Raw genomic sequence first — 23,306 nt, forward strand, 5'->3', positions numbered from 1 at the left:
TTTCTGCAGCTAATGGGATGAAATCGTCAAATCCTAGAGCCTCGGGGCCCATACTGTGAGTTTCCGAGATCGGCTCCCCCACACCCCACAGTTTCGTTAGAACCCCCCTGTCAATAATCCCCCGCATTCCGATCGTGCGGGGTGCGGTAACTCGACTCGGCATTAGTGAGCTTCCCCAGTTTCTCCCAGACGCGTTTACCTCTCTACTCACTTTGGAACTTAAATACTCATTCCATCACCCGAGTTCTCGGTGGCCTAGACCCCATGAACTATTACCTTACTAAAGTTTATTTTGGTTGCCTATATTATCTAGTCGGAAGATCGTCTTACACCTAGACCGAAAAGCACTGTAGTTGCTGCCCCATCGACAAGCCTGCGCAATGTCAGGTACAACAGAACCCATTCGGACGAATGATGGAGCCAAGGAACCACTTACGAAAATCCAAACCCTTGGGAGTGTCCGCCAGCGCGACGAGCACACCAATGAGATCATCCTTATTCCGACTCCTTCACGGGATCCCAATGATCCCCTAAACTGGTACGTGTGGCATCTATTTTATATCAATTCAACTGCGCTCATTAATGTATGTACTAGGAGCCAGAGAAGGAAGTACTACATGGCGACCCTGATTTGTATCGCAATGTTTATGTGCAATTTCCTCGCAGCTGGGCCAACCGTCTCTATTATTGAAACTGCGATGGACTTTTTCCCTACAGCTGGCCGAGCTGGCATGCCTGGTGCAATTGCGAAGACTGCTTATTTCTTTACTACCACTGCACTACTCCAAGGCACCGGCAATATCTTGTGGATGCCGTTAGTTAACAAGTATGGACGACGACCCATATACCTCGCAAGCTTTTCCTTGTACTTTGCCACTGCGCTCTGGCTCTCCTTCACAACGTCTTACGCTAGCTTCTTGGCTGCTCGTATATTGATGGGGTTTTCTGCTGGCGCTGCTGAGACTATGGCCCCTTTGTCTATTGCTGACGGAAAGTTAATCTATCCCCCATGTGCTAGATTACTGGCTCATTATTATAGTATTCTTCCTTCATGAACGTGGAGCTGTTATGGGGTAAGTCCAAATCCCAACCCATCAACATGAAATAATTATTGAACATAGATAGTATGTATTCGTCAGCTCTTTCATGTGGTGTTGCAGGAGGTATCATTATTTCTGGGTAAGTCTATATCCCAAAATTGTTAATGATACGCTCCCTCCCCATCTTATAACATAACAACTATATATGGAAACTACATATCAAGTCCTCTTGAAAGTTCCTAACAACAGCCAGACTCATCACCATTCACAACACCTGGCGCACCATCTATTATGTAGCAACTGCTTTAATAGGCGCTCTTCTGCTCCTCGTTTTTTTAACCTTCCCCGAAACAAGCTACAACCGAGATCCTTCTATGGTCAACATCTCCGAGGCATCACTCGCACAGGAAAAACCTGGCTGCTCCGGTGAATATTTGGAGTCCGAGAGTATCCCAGCTACCCCAAAACGCAAGTCCTACCTACAAGAACTCAAAATATATTCTGGGACCTATACGTCGGAAAAACTTTCCCATCTTTTTATCCGGCCACTTGCTCTGATAATTCTTCCCCCGGTGTTATGGGGCTCCCTCGTCATGTCAGTCACCATCGGGTTCCTGGTGGCAGTGACATCCAACGTCGCACCAGCGTACAATACTGCATACGGATTTCAGCCGTGGCAAACCGGTCTCTGTTTTTTCTCTGCCATAGTCGGCTCACTGGTTGGCATATATATGGGAGGGCATTTGACCGACAAGATGGCAGACTGGTTCACGAAGCGGAATGGCGGCCTCAGAGAACCCGAGATGAGGTTACCAAGTATTGTGGTTAGTTTGATTACCACGCCACTTGGATTGGTTCTATTTGGGGTTGGAATCCAGTACAAACTCCATTGGATGTGTCCTACCGTTGGCTTGGGACTACGTAAGTTGTCACATATGCGCTCTGCCAGCTAGCTGCTAACTTGCAAAGTAAATTTTTCAATCGTCCAAGCAACAAATGTTTCCCTTGTCTACACTATCGACTGTTATCGCCCTATTGCAGGCGAGGTTACCGTTACATCCATGGCATTGAAATCTTGTTTCGGCTTCTTACTTTCTTTCTACACCAATCCTTGGATTGATAAGGTTGGGTATTTAAACGCTTATGGGACTATGGCTGGTATCTCTGTGGCAGTCCTGCTGTGTGGTATACCTCTTTACATCTTTGGAAAGAAGATCAGACATGCATCGTGGAATTGGGGCATGGTTAAGGTAGTGCATTGGAATGATGATAGAGAGGTTGGTGAATGAGGTCAAATCCACCTACTTATTTATTCTACATATCGAATGCCAATATAGCAGCCGGTTTTGCTCCTCGCCAGAAATAAAATTTAAGTGCACTCTCCCTTAGCATCGATATCGTCGTCAATTTTTTAGATTCATTTAGCTATCATTAGCTGCTCGTAGACCCGCAATCTCCACATAAAGCAGGACAGGAGCGGAAAATCTTTCTGACGCCAATCAGTATCAAGACAGATTCGAGCAATACTCCCCAAAGTATAGGTGCACGCAAGTACCTACCCGACTTTCTGTTGTTCACAACGATGTGATACAGCCATCTAAAGCCCACTGGAAGACCTGGAAGTATGCCCAAACGCTGCCTTGTCGAGATTTCCAATACCCTGCCAAAAGGTCATGCGTGGTCAAGATTTGCTCGCGCCACCCCTGTGGCATCTTGATGTGTTCGATCGCGTTGGGTTGCAGCTCATGCCGCGCTCTATCCGCAGCCAGCAAAATTAGGGCGCACGTCGTCGAATTTGGCAGCTGGAACCAAAGACCATGATGGCGGTACTGTGGCGGTACTGCCTGAAGACGGAACATGCAGTACTGTAAGCCTTGAGATGCAATACCGCCGACCTTGGCGAGAAGCTCAGATGGCATATTACTCAAGTCGTTATTTATTACGAGCTCAACGAATGGTCGGCAGCACAGTTCACGGATGCCGAGGTAGCGAGCTCGGAGAAGCTGGTTGATCTCGTCTTCCAATGGCTGTATGGTGCCGAATGGATGTGGAAACTTGATGCTCGGTGGCAGGGATAAGTACCAATCATTAACCTGAGTTTCGAACATCTCGAGGTCTCTAAGCATCCTCTCAATCCCAGCTGCTGAAGGGTCGAGTATTTTCAACTGAGTTGCCTCTATAATTCGATTTATAAGATGTCGACAGGCAATCTCCGCAAGGTAATAGTACCAAGTCCTTCTCTCACCATGGATGTCCTCACCTACAACCAGTTCGCGGTCAATGTTTGGTGGGAAGGGGAATGTGTATGGGTAATCCATCCTTTCGAGAATAGACTTTGGCAATGACAATTCGATTGTAAGCTCACTAGAAGCATGTTAGTTCTGGATTTTCACTGTAGATGGGCTTAGACGACCAAATTTTAGTATAGTTCATGATATAGAAGGAATATGATTATTGATGGTATCAGACTAATATAGACCAACTTACCACTCTGATTTGAAACACGTGAAGTATAGACTTTGCTCACGGGTCAACGACTGTTCTTGTCCATACTCATTGTCAGTTGCCATAAAAGCAAGTCTATATGAAAAGGTCAGCATGGGTAAGACGAGGCAAGACCGGAATATAGCACCTTGAGTTAGTCATAGAGTACCAAGTATTACTCGCAAGAGCGAAGTACTTCCATCCTTGCAAAGGTTGCATGTTACACATGTACCAAATTCTGTTGCTGCTTTAGTTGTCATAACAAGATACTATTTTGTAGTTCCTGTAAAGGAGAGAGTGATCAGATCATACATACCCCGTTAGACATAAGCATTGTACAGATTCTATGTTATTCTGTCCAATGACGAATCCAAGTCGCTTCATTGCAATATCCCAGTATTTGAATGCCTCATCATGTGGCAAACAGGACCCCGAAATCCTGTCTGGTGTGTATGCATGGGTATACTCTTCCGAAATGGCTCCTAGGGCGCAGACCATGGAGACCAAACACGTCCGCGCCGACCAGTCGAGACCATGCTCAGCTACCTGGGAGATCAAGTCATGCAGAGTTACTAGGTCGAGAATCGGATTTTTGGCATGGACACAAGCAATGTATTTTGCTTCTAGCCTCGATAATTCGCATAATTCTAAACTAGGCAGCGAACTTTGTTGTGGGTAACTAATATCGTCATCGACCATGGCTATCGAGTGTGGGCATGGTTGTGGAAAGACTCTCCACTTCAGCACTGAACGAAGGTTTGTGGGGAAAATATTTTGTAGAAGGCGATTCGTATCTCTCTCAGGCAGGCGTTCATCAGATTTGGTAGTTTTATAATAGTTATGACGACAGGTAGGCCTATAATTCTGTTGAATATCCTCGTAGGCGCCTGGTGAAGGTAACAAGTTTTGCTGATGGCATTGTTGCACCTGCTGGTGCTGGAAAAGATCTTTAATATGCTCAACTACCTGAAGCAGTTGAGGCACGCCGTTGATATGTCTAATAAAGTAAGTAAAGGTATCAAGGGTTGGTAGGGGTTGGAATAGGCAGTGTAAAGCCGCCTACTAAAGGGAAAACACACAAAATGGCCGCCTCGTCATCGTTAAGATAAGAACAAGTGGCACCGACCCTGGAACAATAACTGCATGTTGGTCTTAGGTTATCACACTTAGTCTTTCTATTCCTGCATACTTCACAAGCTGTGGGACCCCGTATGGTAGGCCTAAAAGGTCGAGATGTCTCCGAAATCTGATCCGCAAGCATCGCGGAGGCTCCGCGACGCGTTCCAATGCGTGCAGCTTTAGAAGGGCGAGAAGTAGGTGACGCTTCTTCCATGTTGTCTTGAGAAACTTTGTTGCGCAAGAGGCGGTCAATTATAACTACGACAAGACGGGGTGGTAACCTATGGCACAACCAAAGCAAGAAGATAGAGAGTACGTCTGGGATGATATGTTTGCAGAGCACCGACCGCCATGCTCCACAGACTCACAAAATCGTTACTACCAACTTAAATATTTGTGGTCGCGAAAAATTTGCCAGTTCACGCTCCGCCAAGCTCGAATGCGAGGTGGGGTAAAGTGGAGAAACTCGCTTTACCCACTCTGGTCCAGATGGAGCAGAGTCCCACGACTCCAGCTCAAACATAAAACAAGGGTGCACACATAGGGTCGATACAAATATTCAACGAGCTAATTAATATTAGAAATATATATATATATACTCGGGTACCATGCACGATCCCAGGAAAGAGGCATATAAAAATAATTGTGTACTTCGCTTGTGACCGAGGCGCCATAAGTCGTAAGCCTGTAACGTAACCCTATTTGAATGCTTTTAGATCCAGGTTACTAAAGGATTGTAATAATGCTGATATCTTCCTTTGGTGTCACCACCTAGTTGGCGAATGCGAGAGCACTGTACTTCAGGGTAGACTAACCATTGGCTGGCGACTATGTGGGTAGCGATGTCACGGGATTCTTAAAATAATTAAGGAGGTATAATCGTTATTATCGATCTTTTCCCCTCAAAAAACATACTTAAATCACTATCCCTGCGTATCCATACCATGGGGTACACGGTGTATGCGTAGAGCGGGGAATATCTGGCACAGCACTCCTCTAGTTCACAACTAGTCCGTCTAGTCTTTGACAGCCACCATCCCCACATTCTCGCTCTCTCGCGGAGATTCCCCGGTCCCGTTTTTGCCTAGTCGTCGCCTGGCAATCCATTTTTCTGCATCCTGTTACTTAGACCCATACGTTGACATGATTTACTTCATAGCTCTACTTAAGATGGCTCGTATTTCCTTCCTTTTTCTTCTTCCTGCATCTAACTATACCTCTACATCAAGGCGGTGCTCAAATATTTCTATTCTCAACTAATCCACCATGGGCATTCTCTCGAAGGAGCAGAACGAGAGTGAGATCGCTGCTGGCTCTACACTCGTTGCAGTATGTGGTTGCTTCCTTGATTATACTAAATGTAAGAGAGCTTGCTGATTCCCATATCTTTTAGGCTCTTCCACCAAATCCAAAACCATGGTATCGAACAAGACATCTTTTACGACTAAATGTTACTCTTCTTGTTCTCCTCGTTTCTGCTGCTTCCGTCGGCTTTGATGGTAGGCTATCCCGCTTTGGCGATCTGGGTGACTTAGATGTTGGTTCACAGAACTCAGCTAAATTGTCTTCATATAGGCTCTATGATGAACGGTCTTCAAACACTTCCACAATGGCGAGGCTATTTTGGACATCCCAACGGGGCACTTCTTGGAGCAATGAACGCAGTCTACCCCGTGGGAAAAGTATGTGGTCTCTTACCAGTCACATGGATCTCTGATCACTATGGAAGAAAAGCACCCATTTTGGCTGGCTTTATCCTGCTTTTGATCGGAACTGTTATTCAAACAGCTTCTCAGAATCTAGCAATGTTTATTGTCTCGCGTTTCTGGATTGGTGTCTCAACAGTCTTCCTCTCTCAACCCTGTCCAATTCTAGTCACAGAGCTGGCCTACCCGACTCACCGTGCCAAAGTCACTGCACTATACAACACATTTTATGCAAGTACTATCTTTCATATGGGTAGTGTCAAAAATTCTAACAGATTTCTAGTATGTCGGCGCAATTATAGCTGCTTGGTCGACTTATGGAACGTTTCGACTCGATTCTTCATGGAGCTGGAGGATCCCGTCGGCACTTCAGGGAGCATTACCCTTGATTCAAATCAGCTTTTTCTGGCTCGTCCCCGAATCTCCTAGGTATACTCAAATCTCTCACCTCTCACTTAACGGAGCTGCAGTAAAGATTCTGATATGTCGCATAGGTGGCTTGTAGCCAAAAAGAGAATAGAGGAGGCGCGGAAAGTCCTAACCAAGCATCATGCTGGTGGAGATGTGACTTCACTCCTAGTCGAATTTGAGCTGAAAGAAATTGAAGAGAGTATCTCCTTTGAGGAAGTCGTCGTTTCCGAGTCGTCTTATATGGATTTGATTCGAACTCCAGCGAACAGGAAGCGAACATTCATTGCCTTTGTCGTAGGATTCGGAGCACAGTGGAATGGGGGGGGTGTTATATCGTACTACCTAACGCTCGTCCTCAACACCATTGGAATCACTTCCGTCGCCTCGCAAGCCCTAATTAATGGTTTGCTCCAAATTTTCAACTGGTTTGCCTCAGTTCTTGCCGGTGCGTTGATGGTTGATCGTTTAGGTCGTCGTACCCTATTTCTCTGGTCCGTGGGCGGTATGCTAGTCTCTTATATCATCTGGACCGCACTGTCAAGTTACTTCAGCCGCACCCTTGACCAGAATTCTGGTAATGCAGTGGTGGCATTTATCTTCATCTACTACTTCTTTTATGACATCGCCTGGAATCCACTGCTTCAAGCATATACTGTGGAAATTTTCCCATATTCACTGCGCGGCCGCGGCCTCACCGTCACTCTCGGGTCGACCTACGTTGGGTTAATCGTTGGTCAATTTATAAACCCTGTCGCGATGAAGGCTATTGGCTGGCACTACTATATTGTCTTCTGCTGTCTGTTAGGCATTCTCTTTGCAATTGTCTGGTTCATGTTCCCGGAGACGAAGGGCCACTCCCTAGAGGAAATTGCCCAGATTTTTGATGGCAAGAGACCTGATGCCACGGACGAGCTGAAGTATGCCAAGTCTACAGAGGCAAGGATCGAGTCGATCTGATAAGAGGCGAACTTTGTACCCCAAAGCTCAAAGGTTTGGGTTGATACACGTGAAATACCCCATTCAGGTCTATGGAGAATAGAAATAGAGGCTTTGTTTACTTGGAAATTGTATACCTGGGCCCAACATTGAAGCATTCTATCTGCGTATATAGCACGTCAATGATAAATTGAAAGGTATTTCTTTTGACTTCGTAAATTAAGAAACTATCTTCTCCATACCTTGGGGCTATTCTGACCAGTCACGTTTTCAGTGATGCTCCGACACTGCTACTGCTGTCTCTTAGTAAAAATGTGTCGTGGTTCTAATGTAGAGTTTGTTATAGAGGCGTCAACCGGAAGTCTGTATTTAAATTGAAACTGCCCGTAGATGCATTTGCCTGATCTAAATCTCTATCTACGCGGGCGTTAATTTTAACCACCGAAAAATGCTAGGGTAGCTAAGTAACTGAGAGACCAGACCACTGGATTGTTGTGGGCAGTTTTCGAGCGGCGTTGAAAATATCTGCCTTGGAAGACCCTGCCTGTACATCCACCATCACCCGTTCGACAACTAGCCGTAGACTCCTAGAAAAGGGTCAATCGTCACATCATATCACAGGGCAGCACTAATTTTCTGCAGAGAATATAGTCCTCTCAAATTATATTTCGGTCGAAAAATAACTATCAGTACCGGCACTGCTTAAAAATTATCAAAACACCAACTTTTCGTCCTATAATCCACTCCATGTCGTAGTTTGTGCTACGCTCAAAGTACCACGTAAAGCTATATCGACACTACTCCTACCAAGCAACACGCCATATTCGCCCTCTTCACAGACCCACGCGTTGAGAATCTCATCCCAGAATGACAACGCAAAGCGATCAAGGGCGATTTCCACCTCCTGGCTCTCCGCTGCCTTCAGAAACACCTTGGCAAAGCCTTTTAGCTCTTTCTGGGGTCGTGAGATTGAGCAGTTCTGTGTATCTGGTGCTATATACAATTGTACAACCTCAGCGCCATCGCGTGTCCCCGTGTTGGTCACTGTAAGTCGCACACTATTTCGTGAAATACGTAGGCACGAGAAGGAGAACGTTGTATAGGAGAGTCCGTGACTAGAAACGAAATAGTAAGCATGCTAGTACGTGCAGTTCCTTGCAGCAGTGGTGGAAAACAGTCCATGATCTTAAAAGGGGCGGGGGCGTGAAATATGCTTGAAAGGTGACTGGACTTAACTTACCCAAATGGGAACAGAACGTCGCGTTCAAGCTTCTCATAATACCGGTAGCCAACATAGACGTCTTCGCCGTAGATGACGCGTCCACGTTCGCTAGTAAAGTTTAAGAAAGCTGGATTGTCGCTCAGCTTCCGTGGGAAGGATAGCGGTAGGCGCGCGCTAGGATTTATGTTCCCAAATAAAACGTCAGAGATGCCGTTTCCAGTCTCATTACCATTATACCAAGCGTGCACTTGAGTTGTAGCGGCTCCAGTAAAAGGCAACATGTTAATAGGTGTACCGCTTTGAGTAATGATTACTGTGTTTGGGTTTGCTTTTAACACTGCGCTTATAAGTTTCGAGACGTTGCCTGGGAGGTCCATGGTTTTCCTGTCAAAGCCCTCACTTTCCCAGTCTTTCTATACGACGAAGGGAAGAGCGTTAGCCTATAACTACATCTGTAGAGTTTTGGGGCATTGGCTACTTACTGATAGCCCGGCGCATAGCACAACACATTTGCTTGTCGCAGCAAGCTTCGCGGCCCGCTCAATACCTTCTTCCTCATTCATCTGAAGAATTGCTCCAATACTTCCAGCGCCGCCAGGAAAGGCAACCATGCCAGGTCGGACAACCTTCGACGTAGGACTGCTTCCAAACTCCAATCTAATGTTGTATGTCTTTCCTTCTTCTACTTGAACCGTGCCTTTCTCCTCTGCAGTGCCTTTGCCAAAGAACGAGTCTCCAAACCTCTGGTTCTCTGTGTTTTCAATAATTAATTTGTCATCAATGTAGAGATTTCCTGATCCGTACAATGTAATACCAAACTCAAAAGTTCCTGTAGAAGGTGCAGTAAATATCCCTTCGAGACTTGCATAGTACAGTATTCCTAGCCGAGGATGTCGATAGTCCATTAACTGAAATGAGGTGTCCGGAACATGGACTTGATCGATCATTTCTCGGCCCTTAACTGAAGGAGGGTCGATATAAAATGACATAATAGCGCCTTGTTGACCGTCTGGCGCTGTTATATTTGGACCTAGAGTTGGAAGATATCTATGCGCATATGCCCCTAGTTCGTACTGAATCTTGACGCCTTCCTCTAAAGCGTTGGAAATTCCTTGGTACAAACTGACAGTGTAGTATGGCTCCAACCTAGCACTCCCTCCTCCGCAAAATGCTACATCTTTGATCCCAGGACCAATAAGTGCGATCTCGTGGATGTTTTTGGAAAGTGGCAGAACCGAGTTTTCGTTTTTCAACACAATGACGCTGTTAGCTGCGAGGTTACGATTAATAGCGCGGTCTTCGGCGTAATCTCGCTTTCCCTCTATGGGGGAGACTTTGACCTGACTTGCATGTTTAACGAAGTTTAATACATTCCGTACACGAGCGTCGATTGTAGAGTTGGTAACCTTTCGCGACGATACAGCAAGCTCTGCTATGCTTCCCCGCCACCTTGTTGGACCTGGCATTTCGAGGTCAAGTCCAGCATCCAATGCTTTCGAGGTTGAGTAAGTTCCAAGCCTTTACAAGTATCAGTAGTTTCCCGCAAAGAAATTGCACAAATATACTCACCAGTCACTCATGACTAGCCCTTTCCAACCCCACTCTCCACGTAGAATATCCTCGATGAAATGTCTACTTTCTGCAACATGTTCTCCGTTGACTTTATTGTATGCAGTCATAACAGCGCCAGGAGAACTATCGGCAATAGCTATTTGAAATGGCAACAAGTAGATCTCCCGCAGGGCCCGCTGACTAATGATGGCGTTTACGGCCATACGTTCGTGTTCTTGGTCATTTGCAACAAAGTGCTTGATAGTAGCAATAGTGCCATTTGATTGTGCACCGTTGATATAGGACCCAGCAAGTTTGCCAGATAGGTAAGGATCCTCGGAAAATGATTCGAAACCCCGACCCCCAAGTGGCGATCGTTGTATATTCGTAGTAGGACCAAGCCAGCAATGGACACCTTTAGCATAACATTCTTTGCCTAGTAAGACTCCAGCCTCGTATAGAAGCTTTGAGTCCCAGGTGGACGCTAGTGCAGTCCCGCAGGGAAGGCACGCTGAAGGGACGCTATTGAAGAACTTCGTGCCGCGAATGCCGTTAGGGCCATCACTTGTACGAATTGAAGGGACGTTAAATCTCTCGAGGGGCTGCGTATGCCAGAAATCTTTCCCTAGAGTATGGCATATATTAGAACTGAATGTTGAAATTTGAGTCTAGATCGCATACCGCTGAGCAAAGAGATCTTTTCTTGGATAGAGGCATTTCGAATAACGTCTTCGACATCGAAAGGGGGGTTTTCCATACTTAAGGATCAACCACAGAAACAAATCGTTCTGAATGTTACCAAAAGGCAGAAAATAGAGAGGAAGGGAAGAATGAAGATGACGCTAAAGATTAAGTACTTGAAGGGATTGAGTGAAGGGATCAGGTGCACAAACAGTTTTATATTAGCAGGCTATCGAATATAGCACTCTCTTAGTCAGTTCTCTGATATCCGCAAAATTCACTACAAAGCAGATACGATGGTGGGTGAGCTGGACATTGGTCTAGAATTAGAGGGGCAGTCAGAGTAGAGCCGCGGACCCTCCGCGACGCTAATGCTGCGATTTGTTTTTAGCTTCAGGTATGCCAGGACATAGTACGGGTTTATGTGGAGTCCCGAACGCGGAGTCGCGGACGTCCTACGAGGCTAAAATCGGCCAATATTGCCAGGAGTATTGCAAAAAGTATGATGCTTACTGAATATTCGCAGATTGCAATGGAAATGGAATGTGATTCATTACATGCAAAATCTACTAGCTTATGCCATGATTTTATAATCCTACGTTTCTATCGTAACAGTACTGCCTCTCAATTTCTAATATATTTATCAGGTAGGTGGCCGTAGTAGCTTTTAAGAGCCTAAACAGGTTTAAGATGATTATCTACCCAACTCCTTTCTGTTCATATTATTTCAAACACCACATTTCTACCTCGCTACAATTCTCTCTTGACTCATGTACTAAGACTTCACTGTCTCCCAAATCCATCCTCATCTCTAGATGCACGATAAAGTTCTCACCTTCTTTCTTCCATTTCACCAGCGCCACGCCCTTCGTTTGCCCAACACGAAAAGGAACCCTTGCCTCTAACTCTGCAAATAATCCAACCCTCGGTTTAAACTCAATGACTCCCCACTCTCCCTCCTTCGGTCTGATCCCAACCACCTCTACCAAAAACTCATAGATAGGCGCACTTCCCCAAGCATGACAATCTGATCTAAGGGTTACATCATCTTCCACCCACGTGGTTAGGCCCTGAGCCAATTGGTCTCTACAGGGATTCCAGAAGGCATGGAAAGAATCGTTGTACAAATTCCCTCCTGCTAGAGAAAGAGCGCGAAGGGTGTAAAAGGACATCGAGATCGAGGTTGCTGTGAAATTAGGCGAGAACAAGCTAGTGCGAAGAATATTTTGGGCTTGCTCTCCAACAGCCGCTCCGCATATTACAGCCCAGACTTGGGAGTGTTGGCTCATATCTTCGTCTGGTTTAGACATGGACGCCAACCCATCTGTGAAAACGTCGCCGTCGAAGCAGTGCTTTTGAATAGCTTCCACTATCGAGTCGGCCCGAGAAAGATACTCAGAAGCCAGTGCAGGTCGCTCAATACCTCCTAGAAGCTTCGCCGCCCTCTTTAAGGTATACGCGTATAACATATTAGTGAAACTCAAATATCCAGTTCGTTCGCCAGCTGGTGGAATCCCAAACGGTCTCCACCTTGGCGTCCAGTCCACAAAATCCCACTGTGAAGCAGATACTGCAGCGTCTAGACTCCCCACAAGTTGCACTTCCGAATCAACACGACGAGCAAAAGATTCAAAAACCCCATCGCAAGCTGGCATGAACTGTCGCACGAACGTACTGTCTCCGAAATACTCGAAGTAATCGGTAACCATGCAGATCCAATAGAGCGAGAAGTTGGGAATGATTTGGTGTTTATGTGCTGGAGCCCGGCTAGCCGTGAGTCCAGTATTTGTGTTGTACGAATTGTGCACTTGTATAATGGCTTGACGGGCTAGCCGACCGTCGTCTGAGAGCACGTACGTAAAGAGAGCAGAACTGCGAGTGTCCATGGCGTATTGGAGCTGTTCGTAGAATGGACAGTCTTCATAGCAATCATGCATGCAATTTTCGAGGGTTCGGATACTTGTCGTCCATAATTTTTCGGTTGGTTGATCAATATTCGGGGTTTTGAAGTCTGCCAGTACTTCAAGGGAGTAGTTGGCTGTTGTTATGTCGATGCCATTAATGACCAAATCGCAGTCCTTTGCTACTAGAATGTCTAGAGCAATGAAGCGAAGAGTCCTGAAATGGAATGGAGTAAATATCTCCTCTTCTTCAGTTCGCCCATAGAGTTGAGGCAAATCTACACTTAATTTCTTCCCACTGAAAAGATATATATCTTCTGGACCGAGCAAGGCTTTAGTGGTATCTCGTCGATCGCCTTTCTGACGAACCCATGATATCTGCTCTGGCTGGTCCTCGTAGCACTCTGGATAGGTTATCTGAAAATCAAAGTAAGTAATCGGTTATATACTGAGATATGGAAATAACATACTTTTAGGGTGCTGCCCGAATTTGCAGGTCTTTCGAATTTGAAATCCAAAAAGCTGTGATGTGATGCTTCGCCTCCAACTCCACGTGATGTGAAGTGCCTGCGGGAAGGCGAAGACTTGTGCCCGTAGAACTTAGCAAAGCTTTCTCCCAACTTGACTGAGATTTTCTACTTCTGATGTTATGGACCTTTTTGAATTTCAGCGACTGATATTTAGGAGTCGGGATCATTCTTGGAGACAGCTTCCAAGGAGCACATTCTCCATTTGAAGCTGGAAAAGTCAACTTCTTTGCTATTACCCATTTGATATCAGCATCCTTTGTAGTATCAACAATCTCGTACACATGCAAAAATGCGTCCTCCTCATTATCAATTGGTAGCCGGGTTGACAAGTCGATAGCCGTTTCCCATGCATTCCCGGTATCAACGTCTATCGCCCCTTCCCCAATACTTCGAATGAGAAGGCCAGCATATGGCAACCTAGGGAAACTCGCCGCATAAAACGTTGCATAATACCATCGTAATACTCGCACATTAAAGTGATTCTGGCCGATGCGTAGGTATGGCTGAATATCCACTTCGTCGAAAAACCAGAGATGTTCATCTCCTTTTACTGGACCAACGGAAACGAGTCGGGAATTTATGTACAGTTTGTATTTTGTATCTGCGCTGATTTGGATCTTGACAGGATGGCTGGGAAGAGCCTCAGCCGTAAGATGGAGCGTTCTGCGAAAGTGCACAAATCCCCCAGCAGAGCACTTATCCGGCCCATCCTTCTATTCAGGATGCCAGATCCAAGGGGCTGCAGCCATCGCGAATTCAGCAATGAGAGATGGGTGGTACTGAAGTATAAATAATTGATTGCACAGACGGAAACTTGTCTATGAGAAGGGACTGAGAACGTAGATATAAATAGTTGTCGAAGAAAGGACGAAAAGATATGTCACCCCACCTTTAATCATCGATCCACGAGTGCAACCAGGTCCACACTAGTCACTTTAGGGTCCTAGAGTATAGTAGATGGAATGTAATGAATGTTTAGTCGACACAACTCGGTTCAGGAGATCTCATCGTCATATACCAGTGTAGTGTGTTTTCGGGAAAGTAGAGAGCGAGAAGGGGCACGAGACGAGATACAACAAAAGGTAATGATGTTTTAAGTTTCATGCTTTGATGTTTGATGTCCCGATGTTGAAGACGAGACTCCGCGGGGACTCCGCGAGAGGTTACAGAATGTGGAGACAGCGGCACATCTATACGCGTATAGTTGTGGGCTCAGCCGCCAGCGTGAACACAAGCGCGAATACAAGCGCCAATGAAGACTCAGTATCGGACCCCAATATTGGATTTTAAGTAGGCCAGGCCTGGTAACGATCCCAACTGTTTACTGTTATAGGTCTAGGTTCCCAAGATTTGTCTCCAACTTTCAAGCTACTTGACTTGAGAGAGCGCGGAGAGCCGGGGTTCGTCCCAGGACTCTCTCCATCCTCTCTCTCCACACTTGAGGAGCTCTATCTCTATACACAATGTAAGACACTACAATTTTTTGGGGCAATGCCATCTCCGCTATCTTCACAATCTGGGCTAGACCACCGGGCGAAAAGGAACCGGGCTCTTCGTGAATCGTTAAATCTATGTTCTATCATATAGGGAGCCTATCCTCCTAACGAAGACGTCATGCTCATCGACAAAGTCGTACTCGAGTCCCTTCCCTAGAACTGATCACCATCCCGTTAAGACATCGGACTCTGGTGGTGCAACCCGACGATCGGATACAACAATTCAACCCTCTAACTGTATCCTTCGGTAGCAATGCATGCTCCTAAATCCAGCTCGGTGGCTCTGGTCATGCCAGCGAGCAGCCTTGACACGGAACACTGGTGGAGGCACAAGAATCTGCGCACGCTCAACCTCCTCCTCGTTTTCCCACTACTCTCTATCTTCACTTAAGGGTAAGCTAGCTATCCCACTTCCTTCCCTAGATGCGAAGATTTACACGATGGGAAGCTTCGATGGATCAATGATGAATGGTCTGCAGGCCGTTGAATCCTGGAAACTCTATTTTGGAAACCCAAAGGGGTTGACCTTAGGCTTGTTCAATACCGCCTACCCTATCGGTGGCCTATGCGCAATTCCATTTATCTCTTTCGTGAGCGATGGATATGGCCGCCGCGCTGGTCTTGCACTTGGGGCAACTCTCTGCTGTATTGGAGCAGCCCTTCAATCTGGTGCCGCGAACCTGCCAATGTTTGTCGTGGCGCGAGGTGTTCTTGGGTATGTCTTTCTCTTGTATTCCAAGCAGGGCAGCACTAACTAAATCTTCTCACAGCTGTGGTACTGTCTTCCTTGGCTCCTCCGGTGCCCCCTTAATCACCGAGATCGCCCATTCACACCACAGAGCAACCGCAACGGCGCTCTTCAACACATCATACGCGCTCGGTTCCATTATCGCGGCTTGGACTACATTTGGGACATTCCGCATCGTTGGGAGTGCAGCGTGGCGTATCCCTTCCGCCCTTCAGGGTCTCCCATCCGTAATCCAGCTTCTTGGCCTATGGTGGGTTCCTGAGAGTCCGCGTTGGTTGATCTCCAAGGACCGCAGTGAAGAGGCGCTCGAATTCTTTGTCAAATACCATGCCGAAGGAGACGAGAACGATCTCCTAGTGCAATTCGAATACGCCGAAATCCAGAGTGCTCTTGCCTATGAGAGAAGCATTGATCGGGGAAGTGCAATCAAAAACTACCTTGAATTCGTCAAGACACCAGGGAACCGATAGAGATTGTTTATTCTGCTGTGGTGCGGATGTATCACTCAGTTGTCAGGAAATGCATTCATCTCATAGTAAGTACATTCTGCGACTCAGCGAAATATTCAAAAATTCATTTACTACCTACCATTGCAATTACTGACAACACTTTCCAGTTACCTCTCCCCAGTTCTCACCTCTGTTGGCCTCACCACCTCTCTCGAACAAACTCTAATCAACGCGACCCAACAAATGCTGTCCTGGGTCTCAGCTCTATACTTCGCCACCCTTCCTGGCAAAGTCGGCCGCCGCGTTCTCTACCTCTCTTCCCTCTCCTGCATCTTCCTCTGTCTCGTCTGCATCACCGCCGGTTCAGCCGTCTTTGCCTCAAACCCGAACAACAAAGCCGCTGACAGCGCCGTAGTCGCCTTCCTCTACCTCTTCTCCCCCGCCTACAACCTCGGCCTTAACGGCAACAACGGGCTCTACATCACCGAAATCCTGCCTTTCAGCTTACGCATGCGTGGCCGGGATTGCTACCATCTCTTCTCGACCTGCTTTACCCTCCTCACGACCTACGCGTTTTCGGTCGGCCTCCAGAACTTAGCGTGGAAGTTCTACCTCATCTGGGTCCCGTGGGTTCTCGTGGAGATCTTTGTTGTTTGGCTTGCATTCCCTGAGACGAAGGGGCCATCCCTCGAGGAGATTGCTATCATTTTCGATGGTCTACAGGCAGGAGGGTTAGATACAGAGAAGTTGGAGGTGGAGATCGAGCAAGAAGAGGTAAAAAAAACCGTAGACGTTGCAAAATGAGTGTGTTGGTAGTTGGCTAGGAGTGGTACTAGTAGACGAATAGTTCAGTGATGAATGTTAGTGTTAGTGATTAGCACACAACTGGGGTTTGTTGCGCGTTTCCCAAATATCCGTACGAATACCAGATAAAAAAGTGCATCCTTCATCAATCTCCATGTTATGCGTTACCTTTTCAAAGCTATTAGCGTCTCCGTGCCTAGATACATCCACAAACGCAGCCCCATTTATATTATCTCCCGCTAAAGATCTCTGACCTCACCTAGATCTAGCTGTCGGCTTTTGATTTAGCTTCCATTTTACAATCTCATACTGGCTGGCACTCACTAGACGTTGAGATCGATGCTTTAAGGCTGATCGCTCCCACAACGGCTTAGTTAGCTTAAAATCAGGACACTAGAACTAATTGCTACTATGACGGGTTAGTCATGGTATATAGAGGATTTATTATCTTACGTTTATAAGTCGGATGATTTTGATTTATCATCTTATAGGATTTTTATAAACCGCATTATATTAATTTATTTCATTTATCATTAATATTTTTTAAAGTCGCATAGGAATAGAAGGCTAAAAAATCCCATTTGCTATCTATCGTTATCATCTTTGCCCATTCCTCTATCATAAAGAGCATAACGGCGACAAAATAGGAAAGAAAACATCAACGACAACTATATATCCTCCTTCATTGCCTATAGCCTCCCTCTTAAAAAAACACGAAAGGGATCATGAGACGACGCTTTAGCACATCCATATAAGCGGCATCGAAAAAACGAGAATTACCATTAATATTTTCATAGAAGGCAAAAAACAAAACAAAAAAAAAATGAGGCAGCTTGATGGTAACGAACCTAGCCTCCTGTACATAGGCGTAGAGGCAGACAGGTCATGGGGTGTTCCGATCTAGTTCCCTCCATTTCAATCCTCCTGCTTGTAGCTGATAACAGTAGTAGTGCAAGCACGAGGCGCGAAGGAAGTTTGGGACGTGGTAAAGCTCACATAGAGCAGCAGCACCAAAGTGTCTACACTTCATCGTCGCTATCCAATGGGTTATGCTCGGGTCTCTTTGTCGGAGGAGCGTGAGCCGCAAAATCTACTGGGCCGTATGCTTCAAACTTGTAGTCCGTCGTATCCGCCTTCGGGGCTCTCTAGTGTCGGATGTTAGTTTTTTGTAAAATAGTTGGGTGTTGTGGATAGCGGAGATGGGGAGAGGGGTATGAGGTTCTGTGACCAAAAAGAAAGAACAGGGAAGAGTGACGGTGAAGGGATAGGTACTCACAGGCTTGAACCACGGGCTTCCGCTATCCCTTTGTGGCGTAGTAAGACCAGGGCGTCCATACGTACCACTCGCGACATTCTGTTCGAGTGCCGTCACGGACGCCGCGGGGGTCGCCCAAGTTGAGCTGGCAGTGCTCGGAGCAACAGCAGTCTGGAGGTGCGCAGTTCCGGTGTTATCATATCCTGTGAAAGGTGTGCTTGCCTTTTTGTTGTTCTTTGTGGGCACAGCCATCCAACAATCTTCTTTGAGGGGCGACAGCGTGGTAGATGGAACAGGAACATCATTGCCCCTGGGAATTTTCTTCGTGGGCGTTTTCTGCGCAGGGATCGTTCTCATATCGCCAGGAGGGGTATCGGCAACCGAATCTGAATGAGCAGAAGATGAGACAGCAGCAGGACCACCGGCATTAACCTTGCCGGCCTTGCCACCACGACCGGCAAATGGATCAAATTGGGCAAATATATCAGTAGCAGCGGAGACAGGGCTGTTGGAGCGGCTGCCATAAGGATTGCTTGGTGTAGACTCAGTGTGGATATCGTCGCCGTGGTACGTCATCCTAGTTGGAGCCATAAATCCGTCAGGGGCAGAAGGAAGGCCACTCTCGACCACGGAAGGTCTTGTGGTAGTGCGCCCAGCGGAGTCATTGGTGGTGGCGACGCCGACCGTGTTGTTATTGGCAAGCGTCGTGCGCCAGACAGAGGAACTCTAGGGGAGGGAAGTTAGTTGGGGTTGATGAGGATTGGGAGGGGAGGGCGACATACCCCATCACCGCCATGAGCCTGGGCCGTGGAGGTCACCAGCACAGAGAGCGCGCCCGGGTTCGGGTTGTTTGGGGCAGCAGCGAGGGTGGTGTCGGGATGCAGCGCCATGCTGGGGCCCGGGAGGGTTTCCGTGCCAGGCTCATTCGTTTCCTGCCAGTTTATGCACGCCTTACAGCGCTGCTGCAGGTTAGTGTTGCATTGTGAGAGGGGCTTGCCTGTGTCGGGATACTTACAGCTGACAGAGCGGCAGTGCGCTGATTATAGGAGAAATCGTCCTTTGATTTGGTAATGTTGCAGTACTGGCAAAGAAGCTCGAAAACATTTTCACCAGAGCAGTGCCTGCAGCGTAAATTTGCATTGAAGCCGGTAACTGCCCTCCCCATTGCAATCCGAGAAGTGTACGTCTTTAGCTCCTTCTTGGAAAAATGATCGTTTGTACCCGACTTCACCTTGCTGCAGATACGGCACTTGAACCTGGGAAAGCGGTTAAATCGGTGGTGTTTTGAAGGGGAGTAAAAGAAAACTTACGTTGCCGGCAAGTCAATACCTTTCTCCTTGAGGCTGGATTGGTTATTTGTTAGTACCTGCTCTGTTGTGGGTTGTGATAGAGGGAGAGTGATAGCTTACTTCTCGTTCCACTGGAAGGCCGACATCCTGATCTGATCTCAGTTGTTCAAGATGGGAAGGGTTTTAAGGGATTGGTTCACTTGCTTGATTGTTAGCTTAAAACGTAGCATATACTGAAGTGTAAAGTAACTGACCTTGTTCTGATTTCTGATGAAAAAAGTTCCCAGGCGCGGCGACGACGGTGGTCCAGGCTACTCTGAGGTTAGCAGGAAGTAAACCCAGTGAATTTGTAAAACATGTAAAACATTGAAATGAATATGAAAGGAAATATTTGGAAAACAGTAAGATCGGTCAGGTGAACCTTGTTATGGTATCAAACTCCTCTGAGAAAGTTCATAACGACGCGTTTAACTTGGCCTTTGTTAGGAAAGAAAAAAGGAACTTACATACTTTGTGGTTGATGTAAGGAGGTGTGTGAGAGTGCTGCAGATGCTTGACCCCTATTGCTTTGTTAACGGGGAGGTTGCAGTGAGGTAGAGTACAATAGAGGATGAAAAGTATAATGGAGGAAGAGTGTGGAGGGAGATGAAGAATGTGGTGGAGGAAGAAGATAGCTGCAAAATAGAGACACTTGTGGGGCAGGACAGAAAATCAAGGACAGATGTAGGTGGGCAAAGCCCTTTGGAAACATTAACGGCCTTAGGCAACAGACAGTCATGGCGCAAAGCGTCCAGAATTCAGACGCTTAATGACAAGGTAGCAATCTCAGATTATGCAAGAGGTGCTCAAGTCAACATCTTGCCATAGTCGCTGTCTCTCTAGGACAAGAGACGGAGATGAAGAACAGAAACGTATTTGCTTCTCTAGTGAAAAGCATCTAAGCACAAAATAAGACAGAGAGAGAATATGCAGGGTAAAGGCATAAAAACAAAGTAAGGCAAAAAGAGTATATGGGCTGTCGAACTCATATAGAAACTATTCTGTGTTTTGATATATATGAAATAAACTTACTTTCAACTCAGATATTGACCTGTTACAGGAACAGAAGAAGGTGAGCAGGTCATATGCCAAGGTAAGCCCGCCTTGCTGCTGCTGTTGTTGTTGCTGTTGTTGTTGGTGGTGTTGATGATGTTGGGGTCGTGTTGTTATCTTTATAGCCCCAACTCTTGTGTTGTTGCAGGACCACCACCACACCACCGGTCCAACCACGACGTCACAATTGCACAGGAAGGAACAACCAAACGACCCTCACCAGAAGAACAGCTATTCGAGGACGAAGGAGCGACTCGAGAAGGGACAGATAAGTGAGGACAGATAAGTGAGGTAAGAACCGCTGCCTTCCAAAGCAAAGACGACCTTGGGAAGGAACGACCGTCCCTGAACAGAACAACTCCCTTATGAAGCAATGGCTGCAGGAACGACCGCCCAAGTAATGCCGAAGGAAAGAACGACTCCCATCGGAAAAAAATGACTGCCTAAGGAAAGAATGACTTGCCAATCGAAAAAAACAACCACCCAAGGGAAGAACGGCAGGAGTAGGAAAGAGCCAACGCGTTACGACGCAACATATTCTTCAGGAAGGAACGGCTGCCTTAGAAGGCCCAACGAAAGAACGACTGCACTGTAACGAAATGGCAGCACTGGGAAGGAACGGATGCTATATATATCAACGACTGCCACGAGAACGAAAGACACCGGGAAGGAACGATTGTCATAGGAAGCCACGATTGTCAAGGAAGGAACGACGCCATTACAAATCAACAACTGCCCTGCGAATAACTACTGTTGAGGGAGGTACGACTCTATAAAAGCACGACTACAACTGCTTTATAAAAGAACATCCGCGTGGGAAGGAACGGCCGGCATAGGAAAGAACGATTGCCTCACAATGGAACGACTGCCCGTCCTACAAAGCAACCACGTCCTCACAGGTCAATACAGTACACAGAACAGCCGACTGCGAAGAAGTGGCTGGCTGTGCTCTGAACAATGGACGTACGAATGGCTGACCTACAGATGACAGACCTACAACGACTGTTTGTAATATGAAGAGCAAGTGCCTTTAGAAGGAAGGAACGAGTGCGATACAAAACACAACTTCCTCGGAAGGAACGGCTGCCGAATCTAAATAGCAAACGCCCTCCGAAGGAACGGCCGCCATATATACCCACCGCTCGATTCGGAAGGAACGAGCGCCATAACAATAACAACAACAGCTCCCATCGGAAGGAACGACTAGCGTACGAAACACAACCGCCTTGTATGGAAGGAACGACTGCTATATAAACAACAACAACAACAAATGCCCTCGGAAGGAACGACTGTCATACAAGCAACTGCCAATTGTGCACAATGTCTTGACTTGCAAATCGACCTGCGAACAAACGATGGCTTACCTAAGCAACGTGTGTCTAGACCAACACACCCTACGGAGTATAGTACCACCGCCATGCCGCAGTGCCACGCCATGCGACCAACCATTCCACTATGAATCCCGCCCACAATGCGATCACTTCCCAACCATGGCAAAAACAACTTCTATCACAAACTTACAGACCCCTACAGAAAAACGACAGACTCACCTGCAAACCACCATTCGCACGCATTCAAACCGACAAGTTACAGGTCGCATCTCGCCGCACGCACACATCCTCCTCGCCCCGTCCTCCCCTACCGGCCATCCGCCAGACCCAGCTAGCCTCATTAGTCGACGACGCGCCGCAACGCGACCAGCGGGCAAGGGTCCAATCCGCGGCGAGCTATGTGGATCCCGCGACTTCCACACTCGGCGTTGGTAGGTCGCATGTCAGACCCCTCTCCACCCGACTCCCGGCCTCCAGACTTTCATGGCACGGTACGGTAGTACGGACGGAGCCACACCACGGCGCATTCTACGCGGGCCACTTTTAGTGTGGTGCGGCGTGCTGGATGGAAGCGGTCGAGGGGGGCGCGATCAGGTCATCCCCGCAAGTGGGAAGGGGGTCCCACGACGGACGGGCGGCCGGTTTGTCGTGGTGCTCTCTTAATTCAGGGGTAGCCGTAATGTGCTGGATCCGTAATTTTATGATGGGGGCATGGGACATGGGGAGGGGCAAATTGGCAAGGAACAGGGGGGGTTGGGGGAAGTGATTCCCAGCGAGCTGCAGGTGTGTGGCTTGGGTGGGTGCGTGTGCTGGTTTCTTGAACTTTTTTTCCTTCTTTTCGGGGGTGTGTGTTCCTTCTGCCGCGATGGTTGATCTGCTCTGGCTATTTTTCCGTCGTGATGGGATAGGGATGGGGTGATGTACCTGAGGCGTGGTGCTGTGGTACAAGCACTGCGGGCTGCTACTACTACTCGTGTGGTAACGCATGATGCCTGCGCCTCTCCTTATTTCTGTTCCTTGTACCTTATAATTGCGGTGGATCAGTGGCAACAGAACAGGGTCTTTTGTGAGTGAGTACTGTACAACGTGCTCGCTCGTCTGATTCAGGCTGGGTTCACACACCACACTGAGACCACACCACATCGCATCGCACAATAGGATTCAGTTGGATCATTCGCAAGGGGGAAAAGTTGAGGTGAAGAAAGATACATTCTGCCACACGACTCGGTACTTTCTGGTTTGAAATGCATACTGCAAACTG

The 23,306-nt window shown here is 47.2% G+C and overlaps 7 protein-coding genes across 7 annotated transcripts; 3 read left to right on the plus strand and 4 right to left on the minus strand.

Moving 5' to 3' along the window:
* Positions 1 to 173: 173 nt before the first annotated feature.
* Positions 174 to 2,329, plus strand: VE01_04223 (uncharacterized protein; the record flags this gene model as incomplete). The annotated part of the gene is made up of 4 exons (XM_018273698.2): positions 174 to 538; positions 596 to 994; positions 1,294 to 1,961; positions 2,010 to 2,329. Exons 1-4 carry the CDS (start codon positions 381 to 383, stop codon positions 2,327 to 2,329), a joined length of 1,545 nt encoding a protein of 514 aa, XP_018130554.1. The 5' UTR covers positions 174 to 380.
* VE01_04224 (uncharacterized protein) lies at positions 2,295 to 5,019 on the minus strand. The gene is made up of 6 exons (XM_059463599.1): positions 4,604 to 5,019; positions 3,841 to 4,521; positions 3,673 to 3,762; positions 3,528 to 3,620; positions 2,600 to 3,404; positions 2,295 to 2,529 (listed from the first exon to the last, which is right to left on the minus strand). Exons 1-5 carry the CDS (start codon positions 4,855 to 4,857, stop codon positions 2,615 to 2,617), a joined length of 1,908 nt encoding a protein of 635 aa, XP_059319713.1. The 5' UTR covers positions 4,858 to 5,019; the 3' UTR covers positions 2,295 to 2,529; positions 2,600 to 2,614.
* Positions 5,020 to 5,557: 538 nt separating this feature from the next.
* Positions 5,558 to 7,893, plus strand: VE01_04225 (uncharacterized protein). The gene is made up of 5 exons (XM_059463600.1): positions 5,558 to 5,972; positions 6,037 to 6,142; positions 6,219 to 6,580; positions 6,633 to 6,778; positions 6,844 to 7,893. The coding sequence occupies exons 1-5, from the start codon at positions 5,910 to 5,912 to the stop codon at positions 7,715 to 7,717; spliced, it is 1,551 nt and encodes a 516-aa protein (XP_059319712.1). The 5' UTR covers positions 5,558 to 5,909; the 3' UTR covers positions 7,718 to 7,893.
* Positions 7,894 to 8,350: 457 nt separating this feature from the next.
* On the minus strand, positions 8,351 to 11,427 carry VE01_04226 (uncharacterized protein). The gene is made up of 5 exons (XM_018273701.2): positions 11,151 to 11,427; positions 10,488 to 11,094; positions 9,401 to 10,436; positions 8,937 to 9,331; positions 8,351 to 8,811 (listed from the first exon to the last, which is right to left on the minus strand). The coding sequence occupies exons 1-5, from the start codon at positions 11,224 to 11,226 to the stop codon at positions 8,430 to 8,432; spliced, it is 2,496 nt and encodes an 831-aa protein (XP_018130557.1). The 5' UTR covers positions 11,227 to 11,427; the 3' UTR covers positions 8,351 to 8,429.
* Positions 11,428 to 11,892: 465 nt separating this feature from the next.
* On the minus strand, positions 11,893 to 14,122 carry VE01_04227 (uncharacterized protein; the record flags this gene model as incomplete). The annotated part of the gene is made up of 5 exons (XM_018273702.1): positions 11,893 to 11,900; positions 11,986 to 13,468; positions 13,522 to 13,686; positions 13,818 to 13,998; positions 14,052 to 14,122. The coding sequence occupies 5 exons, from the start codon at positions 14,120 to 14,122 to the stop codon at positions 11,893 to 11,895; spliced, it is 1,908 nt and encodes a 635-aa protein (XP_018130556.1).
* A 726-nt stretch (positions 14,123 to 14,848) lies between these two features.
* VE01_04228 (uncharacterized protein) lies at positions 14,849 to 17,078 on the plus strand (the record flags this gene model as incomplete). The annotated part of the gene is made up of 5 exons (XM_018273703.2): positions 14,849 to 15,470; positions 15,557 to 15,792; positions 15,848 to 16,271; positions 16,335 to 16,360; positions 16,442 to 17,078. The coding sequence occupies exons 2-5, from the start codon at positions 15,764 to 15,766 to the stop codon at positions 17,076 to 17,078; spliced, it is 1,116 nt and encodes a 371-aa protein (XP_018130559.2). The 5' UTR covers positions 14,849 to 15,470; positions 15,557 to 15,763.
* Positions 17,079 to 17,683: 605 nt separating this feature from the next.
* Positions 17,684 to 20,268, minus strand: VE01_04229 (uncharacterized protein). The gene is made up of 8 exons (XM_018273704.2): positions 20,133 to 20,268; positions 19,877 to 19,933; positions 19,743 to 19,821; positions 19,644 to 19,676; positions 19,349 to 19,589; positions 19,116 to 19,292; positions 18,355 to 19,059; positions 17,684 to 18,223 (listed from the first exon to the last, which is right to left on the minus strand). The coding sequence occupies exons 3-8, from the start codon at positions 19,766 to 19,768 to the stop codon at positions 18,098 to 18,100; spliced, it is 1,308 nt and encodes a 435-aa protein (XP_018130558.1). The 5' UTR covers positions 19,769 to 19,821; positions 19,877 to 19,933; positions 20,133 to 20,268; the 3' UTR covers positions 17,684 to 18,097.
* Between the last annotated feature and the right edge of the window lie 3,038 nt (positions 20,269 to 23,306).

Source organism: Pseudogymnoascus verrucosus (genome assembly GCF_001662655.1).
Source record: "Pseudogymnoascus verrucosus strain UAMH 10579 unplaced genomic scaffold scaffold_21, whole genome shotgun sequence".
Taxonomy (NCBI): domain Eukaryota; kingdom Fungi; phylum Ascomycota; class Leotiomycetes; order Thelebolales; family Thelebolaceae; genus Pseudogymnoascus; species Pseudogymnoascus verrucosus.

What these genes read in the sequence shown, in the direction of transcription:
- VE01_04224 (XM_059463599.1), bottom strand. Translation starts at nt 4,857, where the DNA reads ATGGAAGAAGCGTCACCTACTTCTCGCCCTTCTAAAGCTGCACGCATT. An exon ending in TACTCTATGACTAACTCAAG is followed by an intron (nt 3,621 to 3,672) that starts GTGCTATATTCC and finishes CTTTTCATATAG; the next exon opens with ACTTGCTTTTATGGCAACTG. An exon ending in ACGTGTTTCAAATCAGAGTG is followed by an intron (nt 3,405 to 3,527) that starts GTAAGTTGGTCT and finishes ACATGCTTCTAG; the next exon opens with TGAGCTTACAATCGAATTGT.
- VE01_04225 (XM_059463600.1), top strand. Translation starts at nt 5,910, where the DNA reads ATGGGCATTCTCTCGAAGGAGCAGAACGAGAGTGAGATCGCTGCTGGC. An exon ending in CTGGCTCTACACTCGTTGCA is followed by an intron (nt 5,973 to 6,036) that starts GTATGTGGTTGC and finishes CATATCTTTTAG; the next exon opens with GCTCTTCCACCAAATCCAAA. An exon ending in TGCTTCCGTCGGCTTTGATG is followed by an intron (nt 6,143 to 6,218) that starts GTAGGCTATCCC and finishes GTCTTCATATAG; the next exon opens with GCTCTATGATGAACGGTCTT.
- VE01_04226 (XM_018273701.2), bottom strand. Translation starts at nt 11,226, where the DNA reads ATGGAAAACCCCCCTTTCGATGTCGAAGACGTTATTCGAAATGCCTCT. An exon ending in GGGCTAGTCATGAGTGACTG is followed by an intron (nt 10,437 to 10,487) that starts GTGAGTATATTT and finishes ATACTTGTAAAG; the next exon opens with GCTTGGAACTTACTCAACCT. An exon ending in TGCTATGCGCCGGGCTATCA is followed by an intron (nt 9,332 to 9,400) that starts GTAAGTAGCCAA and finishes TTCGTCGTATAG; the next exon opens with AAAGACTGGGAAAGTGAGGG.
- VE01_04229 (XM_018273704.2), bottom strand. Translation starts at nt 19,768, where the DNA reads ATGTCGGCCTTCCAGTGGAACGAGAA. An exon ending in GCCTTCCAGTGGAACGAGAA is followed by an intron (nt 19,677 to 19,742) that starts GTAAGCTATCAC and finishes TAACCAATCCAG; the next exon opens with CCTCAAGGAGAAAGGTATTG. An exon ending in GAAGCCCGTGGTTCAAGCCT is followed by an intron (nt 18,224 to 18,354) that starts GTGAGTACCTAT and finishes ATCCGACACTAG; the next exon opens with AGAGCCCCGAAGGCGGATAC.